The sequence below is a fragment of the Cibotium barometz genome, chromosome 60 (assembly GCF_041138505.1).
Source record: "Cibotium barometz isolate CiBa-2024 chromosome 60, ASM4113850v1, whole genome shotgun sequence".
NCBI lineage: Eukaryota > Viridiplantae > Streptophyta > Polypodiopsida > Cyatheales > Cibotiaceae > Cibotium > Cibotium barometz.
Genome location: NC_141105.1, coordinates 27,039,522 through 27,065,211, shown reverse-complemented (window position 1 = coordinate 27,065,211; position 25,690 = coordinate 27,039,522). Strand labels below are relative to the sequence as shown.

At 38.9% G+C, this 25,690-nt stretch overlaps 1 protein-coding gene across 1 annotated transcript in view; it reads left to right on the top strand.

The window, feature by feature from the left end:
• Nucleotides 1-18,726: 18,726 nt before the first annotated feature.
• LOC147605187 (kxDL motif protein) overlaps nt 18,727-25,690 on the top strand; it is a 32,997-nt gene continuing 26,033 nt past the window's right edge. The window contains exon 1 of the mRNA XM_086793939.1: nt 18,727-18,885. Coding sequence (XP_086650065.1) covers nt 18,770-18,885 — 116 coding nt within the window. The 5' untranslated portion in view covers nt 18,727-18,769. The remainder of the gene's footprint in view (nt 18,886-25,690) is intronic.

The window sequence follows — 25,690 nt, the reverse complement described above, 5'->3', positions numbered from 1 at the left end:
AAAAGCTTTATGAAAAGCTTGATTTGGATTGAGAACGGGTCATGAGTATGACCATTTCTTGAGTGAGAGAGAGAATTTACATAAAAATCATTAGAATTTAAACATAAATGAAAATTAACTTCAATAGCATTTATTAACTTATGTAACTCTTCACTACTATTCAAACTTCAATAGTATTTAAAAAAAAAGCCATACCAATTAAACTTCTCAAGCTTGAGAGGGGTTGAGAAGAGAGAAACATTGAGAAATTATAGAAAGATCAATATTCACTAATTACCTTACAACTTGCTTGATTCTTTGTTCACGGTAGAGGCCCCCAACCAATCAATTGGTTAAGTATGTTGATGGAGCCACTAATGGGGATTGAAGAAAGAGGGAAGCTCCAAAAACTAGTGAATTATTAAATGAATTCACAGTTCTTGGCTTAGGTGGAGTAGAGTAACGATGCATAAACACTAACTATTTTTCAACAAGGGGGAGGCTTCTATTTATAGGAAAAATTGAGCTCCTAACCAAACAAACTGATTCTAGAATTTTCTAAATCAGTTTGGTCAATATTTGACCATTTTTAGGTCAGTTAAGCTAACTTTTTGGAACTAGACTTGAACGAGGAGAGAGGAGAGATGAAATATCTCAATTTTTATGAGTTTAAAACTCATTCAAGCATGTGAAATATGCACCTCCTTTAAAGAACTCCCCTTCCTTACATATGTGTCATAATGGAATCATTTTAATATTGCTCATAGTTTTTTTTTACTAATAAACCTTGTACATTTTCAACTCTTCATCTTATGTGAAATATGCACCTCCTTTAAAGAATTCCCCTTCCTTACATATGTGTCATAATGGAATCATTTTAATATTGCTCATAGTTTTTTACTAATAAACCTTGTACATTTTCAACTCTTCATCTTATGTGAAATATGCACCTCCTTTAAAGAATTCCCCTTCCTTACATATGTGTCATAATGGCATCATTTTAATATTGCTCATAGTTTTTTACTAATAAACCTTGTACATTTTCAACTCTTCATCTTATGTGAGCATTTACTCATTTTTGGATACCCAAAATATCTCATATTTTTAATATTGCTCATAGTTTTTTACTAATAAACCTTGTACATTTTCAACTCTTCACCTTATGTGAGCATTTACTCATTTTTGGGTATCTTCTTTTTTACAAATTTGGATTTATCTCTTCCCTACACATGGATTGATGCTATTGGCCCATAGGAACCTTAATTGGACCATAGTCTAAAGATTTCTGAAAATCTAGACCCTTAGACTAAGGTTCTTTATACCTATTTCCAATTAATTCCAATTGCACATTGGAAAATTCTTTTTGAATTTCTATTTCAGGGGAACTCATCTGAATTATAAGAGATATTTTTCTATCCAAAAATATTCAAAATCTGAATATTCTCTCTCTAGAATATTTTTCTCTCTCTAGGCTAAAACAGATAGAAACAAGGTCTTTATATTTCTGAAGAGGGTTGATTACAGGGGAAGATACTAGACATCAAAAAGGGGTTGGGGGAGGAATCTTACATTCTACCCCACTTAAAAAACGCGAGATGTCCTCATCTCGCAACTTGGAATAATTTTGCAAGATGCACGAATATGAGACTTAGAGAAAAATTTTAATCACGATTAACCACCAAGAAAAGTCTTAAAGAGAGCAAGATTCAAAATAAGAACAAGATTTAAACTTTATTCATTCTCGGAACTTATACAGTAAAGATAGAGAAACTCTTTACACTTCCATAAGCCCGTCCATCATATGGTCACAAAAGCAGTCCTCACAAGCTGCACAAGTATAGGGTAACTCATCTATGGGAATGATTCTGCTGGTTATTGCTGCGCCTATCTCAGTGGTATGAGGTGTTCTAACAAAAGGACCTCTGAGAGGCAAGCCAAAAACGGGGTAAAGGCATATCTTCTCATGAGGAAGAAAACATGCCAGTAAGAAGACCCGCTCAGAAAACCCAAGATGCCTTGATCTCATGACACAGTAGTATCGGGGACCCAAACCCAAAGCTTCAATAACCATGGCCAAGCGGACATTGTTACGAAAGTGCTGCTGACCCCAGGGTGTTACCCTAGTTATGTCTTGATAGGTCCGCCATTTGGTCTGCGCTACAGAAGTTCCCAAGTGAGGGAAAAGTGAGCGCTCATACTGTTCTATAAAATCCTTCTTCACAGACTCACTTGCGTCTTGAAGGTGAGGAATCATTATGGATAAAACTAATTCTTGTTGCCAAGCCATGAAGGAGATTAGGAAGAAAGGAGATCGATGGGAGTAAGATTACTGTGAGCGACAAGTAAAAGTTACGACTTATATAAAGGAAGGAGCTAGCGTAACTTAGAAGCCAACGGTAGCTTGCCACTGAAGTTTTACCGTCTTTCCATGATTTGGGTTTGGCACAATTTTCTATAGAAGGCATTAAGAACTTTGAGATGAGGAGATAAAAGAAGCTTGTAGGCTAAGTCACCTACATTCATTGAATTCAGATATAAGGCTCACAATATCTGGGGGATAACTTCATATACTCCCCAAGAGATAAAGAACTTCTTTTGGGCCGTACTCGAATGAAGACCAAAACCTTGATATCCAAAACATCGATTCTCACTTCTGAACTCATTGTTCTGAATCCTTAAAACAGGTGGGACTCTTGAGAAGTATTCTAGAAAAAGGGTCTTCCTTTGTTAAACAGAACTTTCTTTTATTTTAGAGAGGGAATAATTATAAGATCAGAAAGGGAGATTCTTACTCCTGTATACCTCGAAGGCTGGGGAGGAATCTTACATTCTACCCCACTTAAAAAGTGCGAGATGTCCTCATCTCGCAAGGTAGAGGACAACTCTTTTTCTTAACATCCAATTTATTTTGGGGCTCCTTATATTCTGGTCTACCCAACAGAACACTGGGATAAATATCCCTTATATAGAACTCATCATTAATATTCAGATCATATCATTCATATCTTTAACATGATAATGGTCCATTAAACCGAAAAATTTCCTTCTGAACATTCCTCCACGGGAATTTCAGTGAAGCAAGTTCTCAATTTGTCATCCCTTAACTTGATCTACTGATCAAGTGTTAATAGTAACAATTTGACAGCACAACCCACTAATCTCATAGTGATTTGCTGAATTCATTATCATCATTCCAGTTATGAATATCATCACTGGGACTCGTCCCATTCATCCTCATTGTGGTTTTGTTCAGATTTTTATATTTCAACTAATTTCAGAAATCATCATTTTTCAATCAGAATTTTCAATCAGAATCCAATTCAATTCATCAATTCTCAAACAGAATTAAAAATCATATCAACCACATTCGAATTCATCATCTGGATAGCATTAACGCTTATAATTTCAAGTCTTAGATTTACTCGTATATACTGTCAGTAAAGAGCTGCAGTTATACTCTCGGTATATACGGATAGTCACGGCCCTTGGAATTATAAGGTAAATACCATCATGTCTTGGCCTCAAGCAAGTCAAGGATTCTATATAATTGCGGTACTTCCATCTGAAGACCCAATTACCAAATTACGAATTTCAATTTGAATATCAAATTGTATGAATTATATCACACAATTACAACCTTTTTGTGTTTCTTGATAAATTTCTGACCTATTTGTCTTCTCAATTGATCTTTATTAACCAAATGCTCTGATACCAACTGTGAGATCCCCCTGTTCCCATCGAGCAACGGATTCGGGTACTAGCAGCGGAAGTAGCACTTCTCGCACGGGGACAGGGGTCCCACATTCGGGGCCTCGTCCACGGATATCCGGACAAGAGACTAATCCGTCGGTTTTTCCAAAACCGAACCCGGAAAAAACTTCCCTTACCTGGAAAGCACGGGCGATTCCACCAGGATAATTTTTTACTCTAACGTAGTCAAGATCATTACTGATCACGCTGATCCAACTGCACCTATAAAGATACTCGGTCGGATCAAGGAAGAAACTTGCACTTGGATCATTGGGATCAACGCTTTTTTCCCCATCAAGAGGCACAGCCGTTGATTCCTATCCATAGAACAATTACTATCCGGGACTTACTTCATCTATCGTAATAACAGAAATTGAGTCTCGGTTTACGGATCCATCAGTCCAGCCTAACCCCATCCGATCCCATGGGTTAGCCAACCGCCCAACCACTGTAGTGATGGGATCCAATTTGGAATTTGGTTAGGTTTTGTCCCGGGTACCAAGGAAAAGAGTTCCAAGGCCCCCTAGCCGGAATTTCATGCAAACATAAAACTAGCCACACCACTTACACACCCAATATGAAAATTGCCTTTTTCTTAGCATCAGCTAACTTTAAAACAATCCTTTAATGAAACCATAGTACCACTGATCACAATCTCCCAATTTATCCAGTTGATTCATAATTTCCCATCATTCCTTCATCAAAGTATCTATGGCATCATTGGCAACTAGAACGCTCACCACCTGTCCACACAGGGGCCGTTTCAATAGTTCCTAGCCCATAATACTCAACAATATAATCACTTATCAAGATGGACTCTCGTTGAAGATCAGCAAGATCAACCAACAGATCCATATAAAAGAGCCATGGACTCATCCGTTGAGGACCAGCAAGGTCAGTCAACCAGATCCATGCCCGGTTCCAGAAAACAACTCTTACTCCTTGTTCCAATATCTTCCTCGACGCACGCGTGGGTATCCTAGGCGACCCAGAGCCCGAGCACCGTATGGTCAGCACCCTCTAGGATCCTTCGCAGGTGACCTAGCGCTTCACTCATAGGCCGCTTCCTTGGTCCCTCATCCACCGTACCGGAAGCTCACCATTTTAATCGAACCGAGGCTGGTCAAGACCTCGGCCGACCTTGCTACGCGAGACGTCCTCCATTGACTCTCCGTCAGCAGTTGCAACTTTATCAGTTAGGTCTCCACGACCTTAATCACAAGACGGTCAAAATGCTTTCCCAGCATTCTTGACATAAAACAGCCATTTACAAACAGCATTTACAAACGGTTTACAAATACAATTTCTATATTAACTCTCATTTTTCCACATTATCCCTCATGCAATCCACATTACTTATTCCACATTTCATTTATATGTGTACTCATCCAATCATATCATTTTCCATCTCTTCACTTCAGATTCCTTCACATCACATATCATATATTCACATCCATATCCACATCCATACATCCACATCCACATCCACATTCACATCCATACATCCATATCTACATGCTTATCTCCATTTTCACATCCTCATTTATACATCCACATCCCATATCCACATTCATACATACACATCCATATCCACATCCATATCCGCATTCATACTTACACATCCATATCCACATCCACATGCATACATTCATTATCACATCCTCATTCATACATCCACATCCACATACATACATACATACATCCACATCCACATCCACATTCTCATTCACATCTATACATCCATATCTACATGCACATTCACATCCATACATCCACATCTATATCCTCATTCACATCCATACATCCACATTCATGCATCCACATCTACATGCCTACATCCATACATACACATCCACATTTACATACATGCACCACATCCACATCCTCATTCACATCCATACATCCACATTCATACATCCACATCCACATCCACATTCACATCCATACATCCACATCTACATGCTTATCTCCATTTTCACATCCTCATTTATACATCCACATCCCATATCCACATTCATACATACACATCCACATCCACATTCACATCCATACATCCACATTCATACATCCACATCCACATCCACATTCACATCCATGCATCCACATTCATGCATCCACATCTACATGCCTACATCCATACATACACATCCACATTTACATCCATGCATCCACATCCACATCCACATCCTCATTCACATCCATACATCCACATTCATACATCCACATCCACATCCAATTTCACATCCATACATCCACATCTACATGCTTATCTCCATTTTCACATCCTCATTTATACATCCACATCCCATATCCACATTCATACATACACATCCATATCCACATCCACATGCATACATACATCCACATCCACATTCCCATTCACATATATACATCCATATCTACATGCACATTCACATCCATACATCCACATCTATATCCTCATTCACATCCATACATCCACATTCATGCATCCACATCTACATGCTTATTTCCATTTTCACATCGTCATTTATACATCCACATCCCATATCCACATTCATACATACACATCCATATCCACATCCACATGCATACATACATCCACATCCACATTTCCATTCACATATATACATCCATATCTACATGCACATTCACATCCATACATCCAAATCTATATGCTCATTCACATCCATACATCCACATTCATACATCCACATCTACATGCATACATCCATACTTCCACATCCACATTTACATCCATGCATCCACATCTACATGCATACATCCATACATCCACATCCACATTTACATCCATGCATCCACATCTACATCCTCATTCACATCCATACATCTACATTCATACATCCATACATCCACATTCATACATCCACATCCACATCCACATTCACATCCATACATCCACATTCATACATCCACATCCACATCCACATTCACATCCATACATCCACATTCATACATCCACATTCACATCCATACATCCACATTCATACATCCACATCCACATCCACATGCATCTTATCATATCTTATCACTTCCCATATCTTTTATGCATACCTCTATGCATGAAATTCAATTATGCTAAAAGTAACACTTTTATAATAAAATATTCAACTTTTATGCATACCTCTATGCATGAAATCCAATATGATAAAAGTAACACTTTTGATAAAAAAAAATTATCCTTTATACATACTTCTATGCATGAAAATTAAAAATGATAAAAGTAACACTTTTGATATAAAATTTTTTTCTTTATGCATACTTCTATGCATGAAAATTAAAAATGATAAAAGTAACACTTTTAATATAAAAAAATTATCCTTTATGCATACTTCTATGCATGAAAATTAAAAAAATGATAAAAGTAACACTTTTGATATAAAAAATTTTCCTTTATGCATACTTTTATGCATGAAAATTAAAAATGATAAAAGTAACACTTTTGATATAAAAAATTTATCCTTTATGCATGATATTAAAATTCAATTTCTCCATGATTATAATGAAATTCTTTCAATTAATCTAGGATGATAATTCCTAGAATATGGTAGGAAGTCCTCTTTTTATGCTTTGAATGAAATTATTTTATGCATAATTTTTATAAAAATTTTGCCATAGCTCCGCTGCTATGACTGATAAATCTCAATTTTTTCTAAGGGATAAAGCTTATCATTAAGGAAATAATTAAAATGATCTCTAATTGGATCATTAATCTATAGTGGATTGAATCATCAATATGCATAAACTAAAAGCATAGAAAAAAGCCATTAAATTGGCCTCAAGCATAGCTTAATCTTGGGTTAAGGAAAAGCTTTATGAAAAGCTTGATTTGGATTGAGAACGGGTCATGAGTATGACCATTTCTTGAGTGAGAGAGAGAATTTACATAAAAATCATTAGAATTTAAACATAAATGAAAATTAACTTCAATAGCATTTATTAACTTATGTAACTCTTCACTACTATTCAAACTTCAATAGTATTTAAAAAAAAAGCCATACCAATTAAACTTCTCAAGCTTGAGAGGGGTTGAGAAGAGAGAAACATTGAGAAATTATAGAAAGATCAATATTCACTAATTACCTTACAACTTGCTTGATTCTTTGTTCACGGTAGAGGCCCCCAACCAATCAATTGGTTAAGTATGTTGATGGAGCCACTAATGGGGATTGAAGAAAGAGGGAAGCTCCAAAAACTAGTGAATTATTAAATGAATTCACAGTTCTTGGCTTAGGTGGAGTAGAGTAACGATGCATAAACACTAACTATTTTTCAACAAGGGGGAGGCTTCTATTTATAGGAAAAATTGAGCTCCTAACCAAACAAACTGATTCTAGAATTTTCTAAATCAGTTTGGTCAATATTTGACCATTTTTAGGTCAGTTAAGCTAACTTTTTGGAACTAGACTTGAACGAGGAGAGAGGAGAGATGAAATATCTCAATTTTTATGAGTTTAAAACTCATTCAAGCATGTGAAATATGCACCTCCTTTAAAGAACTCCCCTTCCTTACATATGTGTCATAATGGAATCATTTTAATATTGCTCATAGTTTTTTTTTACTAATAAACCTTGTACATTTTCAACTCTTCATCTTATGTGAAATATGCACCTCCTTTAAAGAATTCCCCTTCCTTACATATGTGTCATAATGGAATCATTTTAATATTGCTCATAGTTTTTTACTAATAAACCTTGTACATTTTCAACTCTTCATCTTATGTGAAATATGCACCTCCTTTAAAGAATTCCCCTTCCTTACATATGTGTCATAATGGCATCATTTTAATATTGCTCATAGTTTTTTACTAATAAACCTTGTACATTTTCAACTCTTCATCTTATGTGAGCATTTACTCATTTTTGGATACCCAAAATATCTCATATTTTTAATATTGCTCATAGTTTTTTACTAATAAACCTTGTACATTTTCAACTCTTCACCTTATGTGAGCATTTACTCATTTTTGGGTATCTTCTTTTTTACAAATTTGGATTTATCTCTTCCCTACACATGGATTGATGCTATTGGCCCATAGGAACCTTAATTGGACCATAGTCTAAAGATTTCTGAAAATCTAGACCCTTAGACTAAGGTTCTTTATACCTATTTCCAATTAATTCCAATTGCACATTGGAAAATTCTTTTTGAATTTCTATTTCAGGGGAACTCATCTGAATTATAAGAGATATTTTTCTATCCAAAAATATTCAAAATCTGAATATTCTCTCTCTAGAATATTTTTCTCTCTCTAGGCTAAAACAGATAGAAACAAGGTCTTTATATTTCTGAAGAGGGTTGATTACAGGGGAAGATACTAGACATCAAAAAGGGGTTGGGGGAGGAATCTTACATTCTACCCCACTTAAAAAACGCGAGATGTCCTCATCTCGCAACTTGGAATAATTTTGCAAGATGCACGAATATGAGACTTAGAGAAAAATTTTAATCACGATTAACCACCAAGAAAAGTCTTAAAGAGAGCAAGATTCAAAATAAGAACAAGATTTAAACTTTATTCATTCTCGGAACTTATACAGTAAAGATAGAGAAACTCTTTACACTTCCATAAGCCCGTCCATCATATGGTCACAAAAGCAGTCCTCACAAGCTGCACAAGTATAGGGTAACTCATCTATGGGAATGATTCTGCTGGTTATTGCTGCGCCTATCTCAGTGGTATGAGGTGTTCTAACAAAAGGACCTCTGAGAGGCAAGCCAAAAACGGGGTAAAGGCATATCTTCTCATGAGGAAGAAAACATGCCAGTAAGAAGACCCGCTCAGAAAACCCAAGATGCCTTGATCTCATGACACAGTAGTATCGGGGACCCAAACCCAAAGCTTCAATAACCATGGCCAAGCGGACATTGTTACGAAAGTGCTGCTGACCCCAGGGTGTTACCCTAGTTATGTCTTGATAGGTCCGCCATTTGGTCTGCGCTACAGAAGTTCCCAAGTGAGGGAAAAGTGAGCGCTCATACTGTTCTATAAAATCCTTCTTCACAGACTCACTTGCGTCTTGAAGGTGAGGAATCATTATGGATAAAACTAATTCTTGTTGCCAAGCCATGAAGGAGATTAGGAAGAAAGGAGATCGATGGGAGTAAGATTACTGTGAGCGACAAGTAAAAGTTACGACTTATATAAAGGAAGGAGCTAGCGTAACTTAGAAGCCAACGGTAGCTTGCCACTGAAGTTTTACCGTCTTTCCATGATTTGGGTTTGGCACAATTTTCTATAGAAGGCATTAAGAACTTTGAGATGAGGAGATAAAAGAAGCTTGTAGGCTAAGTCACCTACATTCATTGAATTCAGATATAAGGCTCACAATATCTGGGGGATAACTTCATATACTCCCCAAGAGATAAAGAACTTCTTTTGGGCCGTACTCGAATGAAGACCAAAACCTTGATATCCAAAACATCGATTCTCACTTCTGAACTCATTGTTCTGAATCCTTAAAACAGGTGGGACTCTTGAGAAGTATTCTAGAAAAAGGGTCTTCCTTTGTTAAACAGAACTTTCTTTTATTTTAGAGAGGGAATAATTATAAGATCAGAAAGGGAGATTCTTACTCCTGTATACCTCGAAGGCTGGGGAGGAATCTTACATTCTACCCCACTTAAAAAGTGCGAGATGTCCTCATCTCGCAAGGTAGAGGACAACTCTTTTTCTTAACATCCAATTTATTTTGGGGCTCCTTATATTCTGGTCTACCCAACAGAACACTGGGATAAATATCCCTTATATAGAACTCATCATTAATATTCAGATCATATCATTCATATCTTTAACATGATAATGGTCCATTAGACCGAAAAATTTCCTTCTGAACATTCCTCCACGGGAATTTCAGTGAAGCAAGTTCTCAATTTGTCATCCCTTAACTTGATCTACTGATCAAGTGTTAATAGTAACAATTTGACAGCACAACCCACTAATCTCATAGTGATTTGCTGAATTCATTATCATCATTCCAGTTATGAATATCATCACTGGGACTCGTCCCATTCATCCTCATTGTGGTTTTGTTCAGATTTTTATATTTCAACTAATTTCAGAAATCATCATTTTTCAATCAGAATTTTCAATCAGAATCCAATTCAATTCATCAATTCTCAAACAGAATTAAAAATCATATCAACCACATTCGAATTCATCATCTGGATAGCATTAACGCTTATAATTTCAAGTCTTAGATTTACTCGTATATACTGTCAGTAAAGAGCTGCAGTTATACTCTCGGTATATACGGATAGTCACGGCCCTTGGAATTATAAGGTAAATACCATCATGTCTTGGCCTCAAGCAAGTCAAGGATTCTATATAATTGCGGTACTTCCATCTGAAGACCCAATTACCAAATTACGAATTTCAATTTGAATATCAAATTGTATGAATTATATCACACAATTACAACCTTTTTGTGTTTCTTGATAAATTTCTGACCTATTTGTCTTCTCAATTGATCTTTATTAACCAAATGCTCTGATACCAACTGTGAGATCCCCCTGTTCCCATCGAGCAACGGATTCGGGTACTAGCAGCGGAAGTAGCACTTCTCGCACGGGACAGGGGTCCCACATTCGGGGCCTCGTCCACGGATATCCGGACAAGAGACTAATCCGTCGGTTTTTCCAAAACCGAACCCGGAAAAAACTTCCCTTACCTGGAAAGCACGGGCGATTCCACCAGGATAATTTTTTACTCTAACGTAGTCAAGATCATTACTGATCACGCTGATCCAACTGCACCTATAAAGATACTCGGTCGGATCAAGGAAGAAACTTGCACTTGGATCATTGGGATCAACGCTTTTTTCCCCATCAAGAGGCACAGCCGTTGATTCCTATCCATAGAACAATTACTATCCGGGACTTACTTCATCTATCGTAATAACAGAAATTGAGTCTCGGTTTACGGATCCATCAGTCCAGCCTAACCCCATCCGATCCCATGGGTTAGCCAACCGCCCAACCACTGTAGTGATGGGATCCAATTTGGAATTTGGTTAGGTTTTGTCCCGGGTACCAAGGAAAAGAGTTCCAAGGCCCCCTAGCCGGAATTTCATGCAAACATAAAACTAGCCACACCACTTACACACCCAATATGAAAATTGCCTTTTTCTTAGCATCAGCTAACTTTAAAACAATCCTTTAATGAAACCATAGTACCACTGATCACAATCTCCCAATTTATCCAGTTGATTCATAATTTCCCATCATTCCTTCATCAAAGTATCTATGGCATCATTGGCAACTAGAACGCTCACCACCTGTCCACACAGGGGCCGTTTCAATAGTTCCTAGCCCATAATACTCAACAATATAATCACTTATCAAGATGGACTCTCGTTGAAGATCAGCAAGATCAACCAACAGATCCATATAAAAGAGCCATGGACTCATCCGTTGAGGACCAGCAAGGTCAGTCAACCAGATCCATGCCCGGTTCCAGAAAACAACTCTTACTCCTTGTTCCAATATCTTCCTCGACGCACGCGTGGGTATCCTAGGCGACCCAGAGCCCGAGCACCGTATGGTCAGCACCCTCTAGGATCCTTCGCAGGTGACCTAGCGCTTCACTCATAGGCCGCTTCCTTGGTCCCTCATCCACCGTACCGGAAGCTCACCATTTTAATCGAACCGAGGCTGGTCAAGACCTCGGCCGACCTTGCTACGCGAGACGTCCTCCATTGACTCTCCGTCAGCAGTTGCAACTTTATCAGTTAGGTCTCCACGACCTTAATCACAAGACGGTCAAAATGCTTTCCCAGCATTCTTGACATAAAACAGCCATTTACAAACAGCATTTACAAACGGTTTACAAATACAATTTCTATATTAACTCTCATTTTTCCACATTATCCCTCATGCAATCCACATTACTTATTCCACATTTCATTTATATGTGTACTCATCCAATCATATCATTTTCCATCTCTTCACTTCAGATTCCTTCACATCACATATCATATATTCACATCCATATCCACATCCATACATCCACATCCACATCCACATTCACATCCATACATCCATATCTACATGCTTATCTCCATTTTCACATCCTCATTTATACATCCACATCCCATATCCACATTCATACATACACATCCATATCCACATCCATATCCGCATTCATACTTACACATCCATATCCACATCCACATGCATACATTCATTATCACATCCTCATTCATACATCCACATCCACATACATACATACATACATCCACATCCACATCCACATTCTCATTCACATCTATACATCCATATCTACATGCACATTCACATCCATACATCCACATCTATATCCTCATTCACATCCATACATCCACATTCATGCATCCACATCTACATGCCTACATCCATACATACACATCCACATTTACATACATGCACCACATCCACATCCTCATTCACATCCATACATCCACATTCATACATCCACATCCACATCCACATTCACATCCATACATCCACATCTACATGCTTATCTCCATTTTCACATCCTCATTTATACATCCACATCCCATATCCACATTCATACATACACATCCACATCCACATTCACATTCATACATCCACATCCACATCCACATTCACATCCATGCATCCACATTCATGCATCCACATCTACATGCCTACATCCATACATACACATCCACATTTACATCCATGCATCCACATCCACATCCTCATTCACATCCATACATCCACATTCATACATCCACATCCACATCCAATTTCACATCCATACATCCACATCTACATGCTTATCTCCATTTTCACATCCTCATTTATACATCCACATCCCATATCCACATTCATACATACACATCCATATCCACATCCACATGCATACATACATCCACATCCACATTCCCATTCACATATATACATCCATATCTACATGCACATTCACATCCATACATCCACATCTATATCCTCATTCACATCCATACATCCACATTCATGCATCCACATCTACATGCTTATTTCCATTTTCACATCCTCATTTATACATCCACATCCCATATCCACATTCATACATACACATCCATATCCACATCCACATGCATACATACATCCACATCCACATTTCCATTCACATATATACATCCATATCTACATGCACATTCACATCCATACATCCAAATCTATATGCTCATTCACATCCATACATCCACATTTATACATCCACATCTACATGCATACATCCATACTTCCACATCCACATTTACATCCATGCATCCACATCTACATGCATACATCCATACATCCACATCCACATTTACATCCATGCATCCACATCTACATCCTCATTCACATCCATACATCTACATTCATACATCCATACATCCACATTCATACATCCACATCCACATCCACATTCACATCCATACATCCACATTCATACATCCACATCCACATCCACATCCACATTCACATCCATACATCCACATCCACATCCACATCCACATCCATACATCCACATCCATACATCCACATTCATACATCCACATCCACATCCACATCCACATGCATCTTATCATATCTTATCACTTCCCATATCTTTTATGCATACCTCTATGCATGAAATTCAATTATGCTAAAAGTAACACTTTTATAATAAAATATTCAACTTTTATGCATACCTCTATGCATGAAATCCAATATGATAAAAGTAACACTTTTGATAAAAAAAAATTATCCTTTATACATACTTCTATGCATGAAAATTAAAAATGATAAAAGTAACACTTTTGATATAAAATTTTTTTCTTTATGCATACTTCTATGCATGAAAATTAAAAATGATAAAAGTAACACTTTTAATATAAAAAAATTATCCTTTATGCATACTTCTATGCATGAAAATTAAAAAAATGATAAAAGTAACACTTTTGATATAAAAAATTTTCCTTTATGCATACTTTTATGCATGAAAATTAAAAATGATAAAAGTAACACTTTTGATATAAAAAATTTATCCTTTATGCATGATATTAAAATTCAATTTCTCCATGATTATAATGAAATTCTTTCAATTAATCTAGGATGATAATTCCTAGAATATGGTAGGAAGTCCTCTTTTTATGCTTTGAATGAAATTATTTTATGCATAATTTTTATAAAAATTTTGCCATAGCTCCGCTGCTATGACTGATAAATCTCAATTTTTTCTAAGGGATAAAGCTTATCATTAAGGAAATAATTAAAATGATCTCTAATTGGATCATTAATCTATAGTGGATTGAATCATCAATATGCATAAACTAAAAGCATAGAAAAAAGCCATTAAATTGGCCTCAAGCATAGCTTAATCTTGGGTTAAGGAAAAGCTTTATGAAAAGCTTGATTTGGATTGAGAACGGGTCATGAGTATGACCATTTCTTGAGTGAGAGAGAGAATTTACATAAAAATCATTAGAATTTAAACATAAATGAAAATTAACTTCAATAGCATTTATTAACTTATGTAACTCTTCACTACTATTCAAACTTCAATAGTATTTAAAAAAAAAGCCATACCAATTAAACTTCTCAAGCTTGAGAGGGGTTGAGAAGAGAGAAACATTGAGAAATTATAGAAAGATCAATATTCACTAATTACCTTACAACTTGCTTGATTCTTTGTTCACGGTAGAGGCCCCCAACCAATCAATTGGTTAAGTATGTTGATGGAGCCACTAATGGGGATTGAAGAAAGAGGGAAGCTCCAAAAACTAGTGAATTATTAAATGAATTCACAGTTCTTGGCTTAGGTGGAGTAGAGTAACGATGCATAAACACTAACTATTTTTCAACAAGGGGGAGGCTTCTATTTATAGGAAAAATTGAGCTCCTAACCAAACAAACTGATTCTAGAATTTTCTAAATCAGTTTGGTCAATATTTGACCATTTTTAGGTCAGTTAAGCTAACTTTTTGGAACTAGACTTGAACGAGGAGAGAGGAGAGATGAAATATCTCAATTTTTATGAGTTTAAAACTCATTCAAGCATGTGAAATATGCACCTCCTTTAAAGAACTCCCCTTCCTTACATATGTGTCATAATGGAATCATTTTAATATTGCTCATAGTTTTTTTTTACTAATAAACCTTGTACATTTTCAACTCTTCATCTTATGTGAAATATGCACCTCCTTTAAAGAATTCCCCTTCCTTACATATGTGTCATAATGGAATCATTTTAATATTGCTCATAGTTTTTTACTAATAAACCTTGTACATTTTCAACTCTTCATCTTATGTGAAATATGCACCTCCTTTAAAGAATTCCCCTTCCTTACATATGTGTCATAATGGCATCATTTTAATATTGCTCATAGTTTTTTACTAATAAACCTTGTACATTTTTAACTCTTCATCTTATGTGAGCATTTACTCATTTTTGGATACCCAAAATATCTCATATTTTTAATATTGCTCATAGTTTTTTACTAATAAACCTTGTACATTTTCAACTCTTCACCTTATGTGAGCATTTACTCATTTTTGGGTATCTTCTTTTTTACAAATTTGGATTTATCTCTTCCCTACACATGGATTGATGCTATTGGCCCATAGGAACCTTAATTGGACCATAGTCTAAAGATTTCTGAAAATCTAGACCCTTAGACTAAGGTTCTTTATACCTATTTCCAATTAATTCCAATTGCACATTGGAAAATTCTTTTTGAATTTCTATTTCAGGGGAACTCATCTGAATTATAAGAGATATTTTTCTATCCAAAAATATTCAAAATCTGAATATTCTCTCTCTAGAATATTTTTCTCTCTCTAGGCTAAAACAGATAGAAACAAGGTCTTTATATTTCTGAAGAGGGTTGATTACAGGGGAAGATACTAGACATCAAAAAGGGGTTGGGGGAGGAATCTTACAATGTACACATGTACAAGTTGAGTTTGAGGTTCTCCAAAAACTTCAGACACCGACTAAACCTAAAAATGGTCCACTATTACTAGTCTTAAGCAAGTATTTACATGAAGTCCTTAGAATTTTCCTATTTGACATAAAGCTCAATGTAAGACCACTATATATATTCCATTGTTGCCCATTTGTGTGAGTAAGATGGCAAACCGCCTTATGGTAGGTCAGGCGAGTGAAACCATGTTAATCTACAAAGTGATTAATGCCAACTTGTACTCCCCATTACCTATGCAAGATTTTAATCTCCAATACCCTTATCTAATCAAGCACGAAGGGAAGTGGCTAGCACAGTGAATCGCAACTCTATATGTGCCATGCTTGTCTGATTATGCAAGGGCCACTAGCACCCATAAGGTACACAAGTTTGGCATGTTCTATTGGAAGGCATAAGCATTGCTAGATAGGTCCCTTCTTTGCTTAACAAACCCTCCCTTCCACAAAAGATGACTCGGGAGTTGAAGATAGAAGGGGTCCCTATGTCCCTTTCATCTTTCCACTTTCCTTACATGTGGGATAACTTGACACCTCTTCCACCCTCTTGCGATTCCCCACCACCCATGCGAGATTTACACCTCCAACACCCCTCTTCGATTGAGCAAGGAGGGAAGTGGCTCACAAGCATCTTGAACCAAGGCTCTGATACCATGAGTTGCTAGGCTGTCCACACCACGAAGGAGGAATGATGGCTGACCAAATGTGCCTTTGCATGCTCCCTTCTAGGGCTATAATGCAACCATGAGGTGTACAAGCCCCCATGAGCCTACGAAGGCGCGCATGCTAAGGCAACTCCCACCACTCTCTCTAACCGCCCCTCCATTCTTTAAGTCTGAAATTGAACCTTAGCTACTTTGGATTTTCACTTGATTGTGGAAGTAACATGGCGATCCGGACCCACTAGCCACCCTTAGACTCGAAAGCTCAAAGTTTAGGAAGGTTGATTGTTACCTTGGTGAGCCGACATATCAAATTTCACTTGTTACTCAATTAAGAGTCTAAGTGTGTGCCTTTTTTCGATATATCACATTAAATTGTCCACCCATTTCCTTAAGAATACATTTTTTGTTGCCTGACAATCTAAGCTTGTGTAGTTGATTATCCTTGTTGCATTCATTGAATTCTCATAAGTGACGGCACCACAAAGTAGAGCTTTGAGAGTGGATCACTTTTAATGTGTGTTCATAAAGTTTTTACAAAAGCTCAACTACTTTTTAAAGCTTTTTAATCTCTAATCATTAATCCCAATTCCACACTAGCTAATTGTTTGGTGGGCTAGCTTTCCTTCTTTTGTTTGATGTATGTATGTGTGTGTGAGAGAGAGAGAGAGAGAGAGAGAGAGAGAGAGAGAGAGAGAGAGCATGCATTAAGAGTGTGATTTGGGAGGGGGGTTTGCAATGTGAATACGAGATAAAGCGACTTGGGCCACCTAAGATGTATTATCAATCCATGTGGATGATATGCCCCTACAACTAGAAGGAGAAGCCCCTTGCCTCGAGCACCCCCCCGCCCCTTCTCTCTCTCTCTTGTATAAATGTTCCCAAATTTTGCACAAGAGTGTAGTGCAAGTAAGGGTGTTTGTATAACTTTCTAACACTTGTCAAAACTGGGTGCAAGATGGATGGAGGAGACCCATATTCACAAGGGCTGACACATCTAGATATAAGCTCTAATAAAGCTTGCGATGAAGTTTCCCCATGTTCATATCTAGATTTAAGCTCTAATAAAGTTGTCGTGAAAATCATACTAACCAATCATTGTAGCTCACTTAGGATGGTTGTAAAGTTGTTCGCGCCAATTTTTGAACTTCTCTGGCCTAGACACATTGTTCTTCGATGAAGTCGGAGACGTGTCCTTTTTTCAAAGAAAAAGCTTTGAAATCATTATAGGAAGGGATGGTTTGCAATGAAAGGATTTTAGTTTTTTTATTTTTCGAGCCGAGGTCATAAGCAAGCAAGCTCGTTCTAAGACTTGAATAGAAAAACGTTTTTGTCATTAACTAAAGGATTTTAGTGTCCACATACTTAGGCACATGGGAAAAGTACACGTGGCATGCAACAATACTGAAAAGTTTTAATGAGCTTTGGGCGAAAGCTTTGCGACCGATGGAGCCAAAAGATGAAGCGAAGATCGGTGCTGCTTCCGGCGAGGCTGCTCGCCAGGTCAGAGATTTGCTCAGCCAGTCGGACGTCAACGAGCTCAAGCATCTGCAGCTCCTTGTGTAAGCAAGTGACTAATCTCCTTTTGCCGTTTATAACCCTAAAACCCTAAAAAAACACACTTGATGGGTAATAAATACGGAGCTCAGACATGCACATGGAGGTTTAGTGGTTTCATTGCCCCCTTGCTCTGAAGAACACCAGAAGACGATGGATGTGCGGCCTGCAATGCCTGGAATAGGGCAAAAACACGTTATTTATGTACCGACCGCCATGATGCAACTGCATGTAAAATGGGCCTTTGGTACAGCTCTCACTGTCACGCTGAACGCCAGCTGTCTGTTGTCAGCCTCCGCATTGCTTCATGCGACTGGCAAAGAGTGAACATGGCACATGCCATTAGTATCTACATAGCTGAGAATTTTCTGGTGAAGGACGCTCACCTTCACAAAGACTGATGTGTGTCACATTCTCCCCCACTACCGCAAATTGGATAACTCCACAACTATGATAAAGGCCCTTTAGGCAGCTTTAGGGTAAACGCATGTCCATGTGCCACCGTAATTGGGCATGTCGATGACATCCCTACTGCTAAACTTGGAACACTTGGGCACATAACACACCTTCGCTCCACTTCTGCCTAGATCTGTCACTTCCACGATGTATTCTGTAATCAGCCCCTTTTTACAGGATGCAGTGTATTGCAGTTTGTAAAATTCTGTGCATGTGCAAGAACCATCACATATGCAACAGGAGCTCCTCGACCAGCCCTGAAATTACCTATAAATAGGGGGTCATTCACAGCTGGTGGGAGAGAGGGATTGCAAAGCCAGAGTCTCAAGTAGCAAACAAAGACATCTCACCAGCATTCTGCATAGTCTTGCGAAGACAGCAGTGGTTTAGGTTTATATGGTCTTCTTTATTGTGTACTCGCTTAGTTGATTAGCGTTAATCTCTCTATTTTTCTTAGCACGAATCCATTTAGCTGCAGCAGTCATATTACATATTTGCAGGGGCAGTCTCCTGAGAGCCCTTGGATCTGATCTCAGCTGCACTTCCCTCAAGGCCACTGAGACTTTGAGGACGGACTCTCTCTGTGAACTCGCATAGGTTATAAACATTACACATATTTGCAGGAGCAGTCTCCTGACAGCCTTTGGATCTGATCTCAGCTGCACTAACTTTTTCTCCGTGCACATGGCTGTTGCTTTGGGCATTGAGATAGGGGATTTGGGACCCCAAATTGAAGCAAAGGCCGCTTTGTGGGCAAAGAGGTGCAAGTTACGCTTATCATAGGCAAGTAGTGTGTACACATTCACTGCAAGGATTACAAGACAAATAGAATTGGCTTGTGGTGGATCTCATGACTTATCTGTAAGGTCTCCATAGACCAAGCCCAAGGATCGTTTGAATGAGAACCGAAACCCTAACGAGGTTTCATAGACCGGACATTGTATGCATGGCATGATCATGATAGATTGTGGCTAGGGACTCACCACCCAACTGGGTATAGCCTCCTACCATCTCCGAGCTTGAGGTCTAATTGCCACGCACTTGCTTGGTATTGATGGTCGTAACCTATCGTCCCATACCACTAGGCCGAACCACCCACCTCGCAGCTCCATGGCCAATAACTCATAAGTGGCCCTAAGGTCACTTATGTAGCAGTGTCCGAAATCCTAGTTTTCGTGTTAGTTTTGTGGCCAGTGCATGGATCCGAGTGCCTGGGATCCACAATTCTGTGCTTTCTGATGAGCCAGACATGTGCGGAAATGCCAGTGCTTTACATGTTCCATGAGTGGGAGATTTGTTTATAACAAGGTTACACATGCCCACATGTTTGCATGTTTGAAACTGTTTTCACATGAATTATTTTCGTGTGACTTCCTACTATAGATGTACAATGCCAATTCATGAGACCGGGATGCCTATTTTGGAACCGTGTGAATGCCCTAAATTCTGACATGTTTTATGGAGTGTGAACAGGTGATAAGTGCATCCCAAACCTTTGTTTTAATATATTAAAATGCTTTGTAATGTTTATAACCTTTGTAGGTTCACACTCCCAACTGGGTGAATTGCAGTCCCTTCTTGGTCTGGAGAAAGTCCGTCCTCACTGCACAATCATCAAACATGAAGAGAGCATGCTGATTTTTAATCTGTCCCTTAGCCTTTCATACCAGTCTCTCATTACCTTCATGACTGGTATTCCCTTGTACATCGGGAACGGCATGTACATTCACCTTAGGTTGCTTGTCATTCTCATTCCTTTTGCATTGCGGGCGTTCTCTAAACATGGGTGAGACCACACTGTTGGAGTTGTCTTTAGATTAAGTATTTTCAGCTTTCCCACTTCCTTTGGCATCTTTAAGGTCTCTTCTTGGTGGCTGTCCACCTTTTTGCAGGTTTTCGACAGCCTTTTCTTTGCCCTTTTTAGCATAATCATTCTTGCTGGAATGCTGTAATTTTTACTCGAATTGCTTTGGTGGCAAGGGCTGAAGCAATAAGCTCTTGTAAAGTATGCCTTTTTTGCATATCTACACTCTGGTGTTATATGGATTGTAGTCTGTATTTGAATTCTCTTCTTTTTGGGCTCACTAATGTGCATAAATGGTGAGATCTCCAAGTAGATCTTCGAAAGATTTGTAACATAGGCATGCACCGATTCATTGTCCTTTTAATCTATTTTGTCGCACTTGCGGATGATCTTGTTCAAAGCATTCAAGGGCAAGAATTGTGCATAAAATCTCTTTTAAACTCTTCCCAAGAGCTGATGGGATAAGAGGAGAGCTTCTCCGTAATCCACCGATGTGTAGCCAACCCTTTTAGAAACATACTTGCATGACGTATCTTAGACTGTTCTGTGAAGTCGTTATCGTTGAAGGCAAGAGCAATAAAAGCCAATGCCTTGCTTGCATCATACTCACCATGATATGTTTCAAATTTGTCCGACTTTTCTCTAGTCTTGAATTCCTTTTTCTTTTTAGCAAGATGCTCTTTTTCTCGATGTTTCCGTTTACCCGTTTCCAATGTAGCAGCCCTTATGACATTGGGCTCATCATTGGCATGATATAATGCATGTATTCTTCGAGTACGTGGCCTTCCTACATACATGGGTACATCCCTTCTTGTATCTCCTTGCTCATGGGAATACTGTAAGGCATGAGTATCATGGGATGCATATTCGTCATGTACATCACCTGCATAACGTGAAAATTTCAGCCCATGTGTGTTCTCTCCACGAGCCAATTTAGTAGCTTGTATCACTAGGTACGTGTGGTATCATAGGATATACATAAGACATCATTCTGGATGAGACGGTGTGCCCAAGTAATGTTCACATCCGACTGAGTGAATTACACTGGTATCATGCGTGCCGACCCATCAGCTTATCAAGAATATTGGTAGTAAGCTTGTTCAATGCTGGATAATCAACACACATATGGAATGACTCATTCTTGTTTTGTATGAGGAGTATGCTCCCTGCTGTTGGCCGACTACACACGAGTGATGGCCGACTTTGATATGCTGGCCGATTGTTGTATTTTCAGGTCGTGGGCATTTCAGGTCCAGTCGGCTGTCCATCTACTGGCCGACCCCACTCATGGGGCCATATAAATAGGCCCCATTGCCCCCACATTGTATTCATTCAGTTTTCCTCGGGATCTTGTGTATATAGAAGAGTTATATGCCTCTCTCTCTCCTTCTCTTGTGCTGTCTATTTTCTGCACTCTATTTGCTCTTGTGGTCTCAAGTTTGGTTATCATTTCCGTTGCGTATTTTGACAGGAACGGTATGTACATTCACCTTAGGGTGCTTGTCACTCTCATTCTTTTTGCATTATGTGCATTCCCTAAACATGTGATCTTTGCCTCCCCAAGCAAAGGACTTTCCCTCTTTAGCATATTGCTCTCTTTGCTTCGGGGTGAGGTGAAACTTGTGCCCTTGTTGGAGTTGTCTTTAGATGAAGTATTTTCAGCTTCCCCACCTCCTTTGGCATCTTCAAAGTATCTTCTTGGTGGCTGTCCACCTTTTTGCAGGTTCTCGACAACCCTTTCTTTACCATATGCCCCGGGAGGCAATAGACCTAGTAGACAATCTCTAAGATAAGGATGTAGAAGTCATCCACCCAAACCAAGAGGTAGGGGATGCATCATCCAAAGCTCGACTAATGGTGTCCCACCAGCACAAGCTTGAGTCCTATCATCAAGGACATGCATATGGACAAGTTGGTAGAAAATTTGCTAAACAGTTTAGGCCAATAGTGGTAGGCCAGCCCCAAGGACAACCTCAAGGCCAACCCCATCCAACACCCCAAGAAGGACACCCACACCTATTCCCACGAAGAGTTATGGTTTGGTACACAATCTGGCACCATTGAAACCATACAAACATGGAGTGTCTGATACTAGACCATTGTGATACAACCCATTGTTGCTACTAGGGAAACTCGGCACCACAACCTATTCTCCCGACACCAAAGCAACCATGTCAAATCCCCATAAGATCTCCTCGTAGAACGCTCCTGGTACATGACTCGAAACCTGCAAACAAACCATGACTCACCTCCCAACCTTGACAGCCGTGGGCAAGCCCACAAGACTTGGCTGTCCCCACCGAGCCACGAGCTGAGTTAACTAGATGAACGTACCGACCAATCTCTACCTCGTGACGTCCCATACCGCCACGAAGCTACCCTTGCAGGCCTCGAGATAACTGCCGGCCTCGGTTGCATAAAGCAGGTGCACGTCTGCACTAGATCCAGGCTCCTGACCATAGAGCTCTCACAAAGACACGCGAGACTCTATATGACTAATGACTAACCTTGGCCACCCTTTTATAGGCTCTTGGCCGGTCATCGGGCGTCCACACTTGGGTGCCCGCCCGTCCATACTTGGGTGTCCGCCCGTTAGTCTATCCCTAACTCAGCTCGCCAATCAGTCTGCCTAGCTCCAAGCTTCCCCAACCTTGAAGCTAGTCTTGTGTGCGTGTAGCACACGGTAGATACACACTGTGCACATGACATACTCCCTTTCCTCTAAGAGCTCACTAAAAAGCCAAGGTAATCTCTCTGAAGAGTAGTCAATGTCTCCCATGTAGTGTCCTCCTCAACACGATTCTTCGACTTGATCTTGTATTCCGTGATAAGCGTATTATGCAATCTTCTTTCACGAAATCCAAGAATCTTTTCAGGTCGTGTGGAACAAATGTCATGTCCTCGACATCTATGATTTCTTGAGCAGTAACTAACTGGTCTGTTCCACCCAGTACTTCCTTAAGTCTACTGACATGAAATACAGGATGAACTTTCACATGAGAAGGCAAATCCAATATATATGACTGAACCAATCCGTCGTGTAATACGAAATGGTCCATAGTATCTAGGGGATAATTTCGGAGATCGACTTGTCCGTAAAGTCTCGGAATCTTTCGGAACTCGTAAATACACCATCGTTCCTTCAGAGAACTCTCTGGGTGAGCATATCTTGCAAAAAATTACGTGCTGCATCATCCAGAAGTCCTTTGAATCCCATCGTAACAGGTGATCTAAGTTGAAAACCATACATAAGCATGAAAGGAGTAAAATCTGTACTCGTATGCTTAGTACTGTTATATGCAAATTCTAACATAGGAAGATAATCCTCCCATGAACTCTGTCTTTTGGATACATATGCTCGAAGCATATCCTCCAAAATCTGATTCACTCTTTCAGTCTGGCCATCAGATTGAAGATGATCTGAGGAACTCAAATTCAAAGTTGTTTCTAACTTCTCAAAAACAAGTTTCCAAAAATCACTCGTAAACTTGAGTCCCTATCACTGACTATGTCCTGCGGTAACCCGTACAGTCTAAACAATTGCTCGATAAACTGCCTTGCTAATTGCGTAGCTGTAATGGTCTTTCGGGTCGATAAAAATCTAGCTATTTTTGTCAAGCGATCTACCACAACCCAAATAGAATCGTGGCCTTGATGTGTTCTTGGCAATCCGGTAATAAAATCCATGGAAATACTTTCCCATTTATTACTTGGGATTTGCAAAGGATGCAACAACCCAGCCTGTCTAAAGCGTTCAACTTTATTTGCTTGACAAACTTGACACTTGAGAACATAATCTTCCACGTACCCTTTCATCTTTGGCCAATAAAAAGTGTGTTTCACTAATGATAAGGTCTTGTGTACCCCAAGGTGTCCAGCAGAAGGGGCGTCGTGACACTCCTTAAGAATCTTGGACGTAATGTCCGGGATCTGTGGTACACAAATTTTGTCATTACGGAATAGTAAACCATTCCGAAACATCCACTGGCCTTCTGTAGCCTGAATGTTAGGTTGCTCAGTCATTGAGTAATCAATGAGCTTCCGTCTTGGATCTTCTGCCAAAATGGACCAAAATAACTATCAGTCCTGCAAAGCCCTCTCAATGACTGAAATAAATCAGTAGAAATCTCGGTGAACGATAAAGTACTCACCTCTCTAATTCGACTAAGCGCATCTGCGACACTATTCATGGACCCTTTTCTATATTGAATCTCAAAATCAAAATCTTGCATTAATTCAGTCCATCGAGCTTTCCTTCCTCTCAAATCATCCACATCACACATATACTTGATTGACTGATGATCAGTCAATACCACAAACTTGGAGCCATATAAAGAATGTCTCCAAACCTTGAGAGCGTGAAACACAGCATAAAGCTCCTTCTCAAGGGTTGGCCAACGAGATTGAGTGTCGTCTAGCTTTTTACTCTCAAAAGCAACAGGTCTACCATCTTGAAATAGAGCAGCCCCGATGGCATAGTCATTGGCATCAGTTTCAAGAACATAAAGTCGACTAGGATCGGGTAATGCTAAGATAGGTGCTTCCTTGAC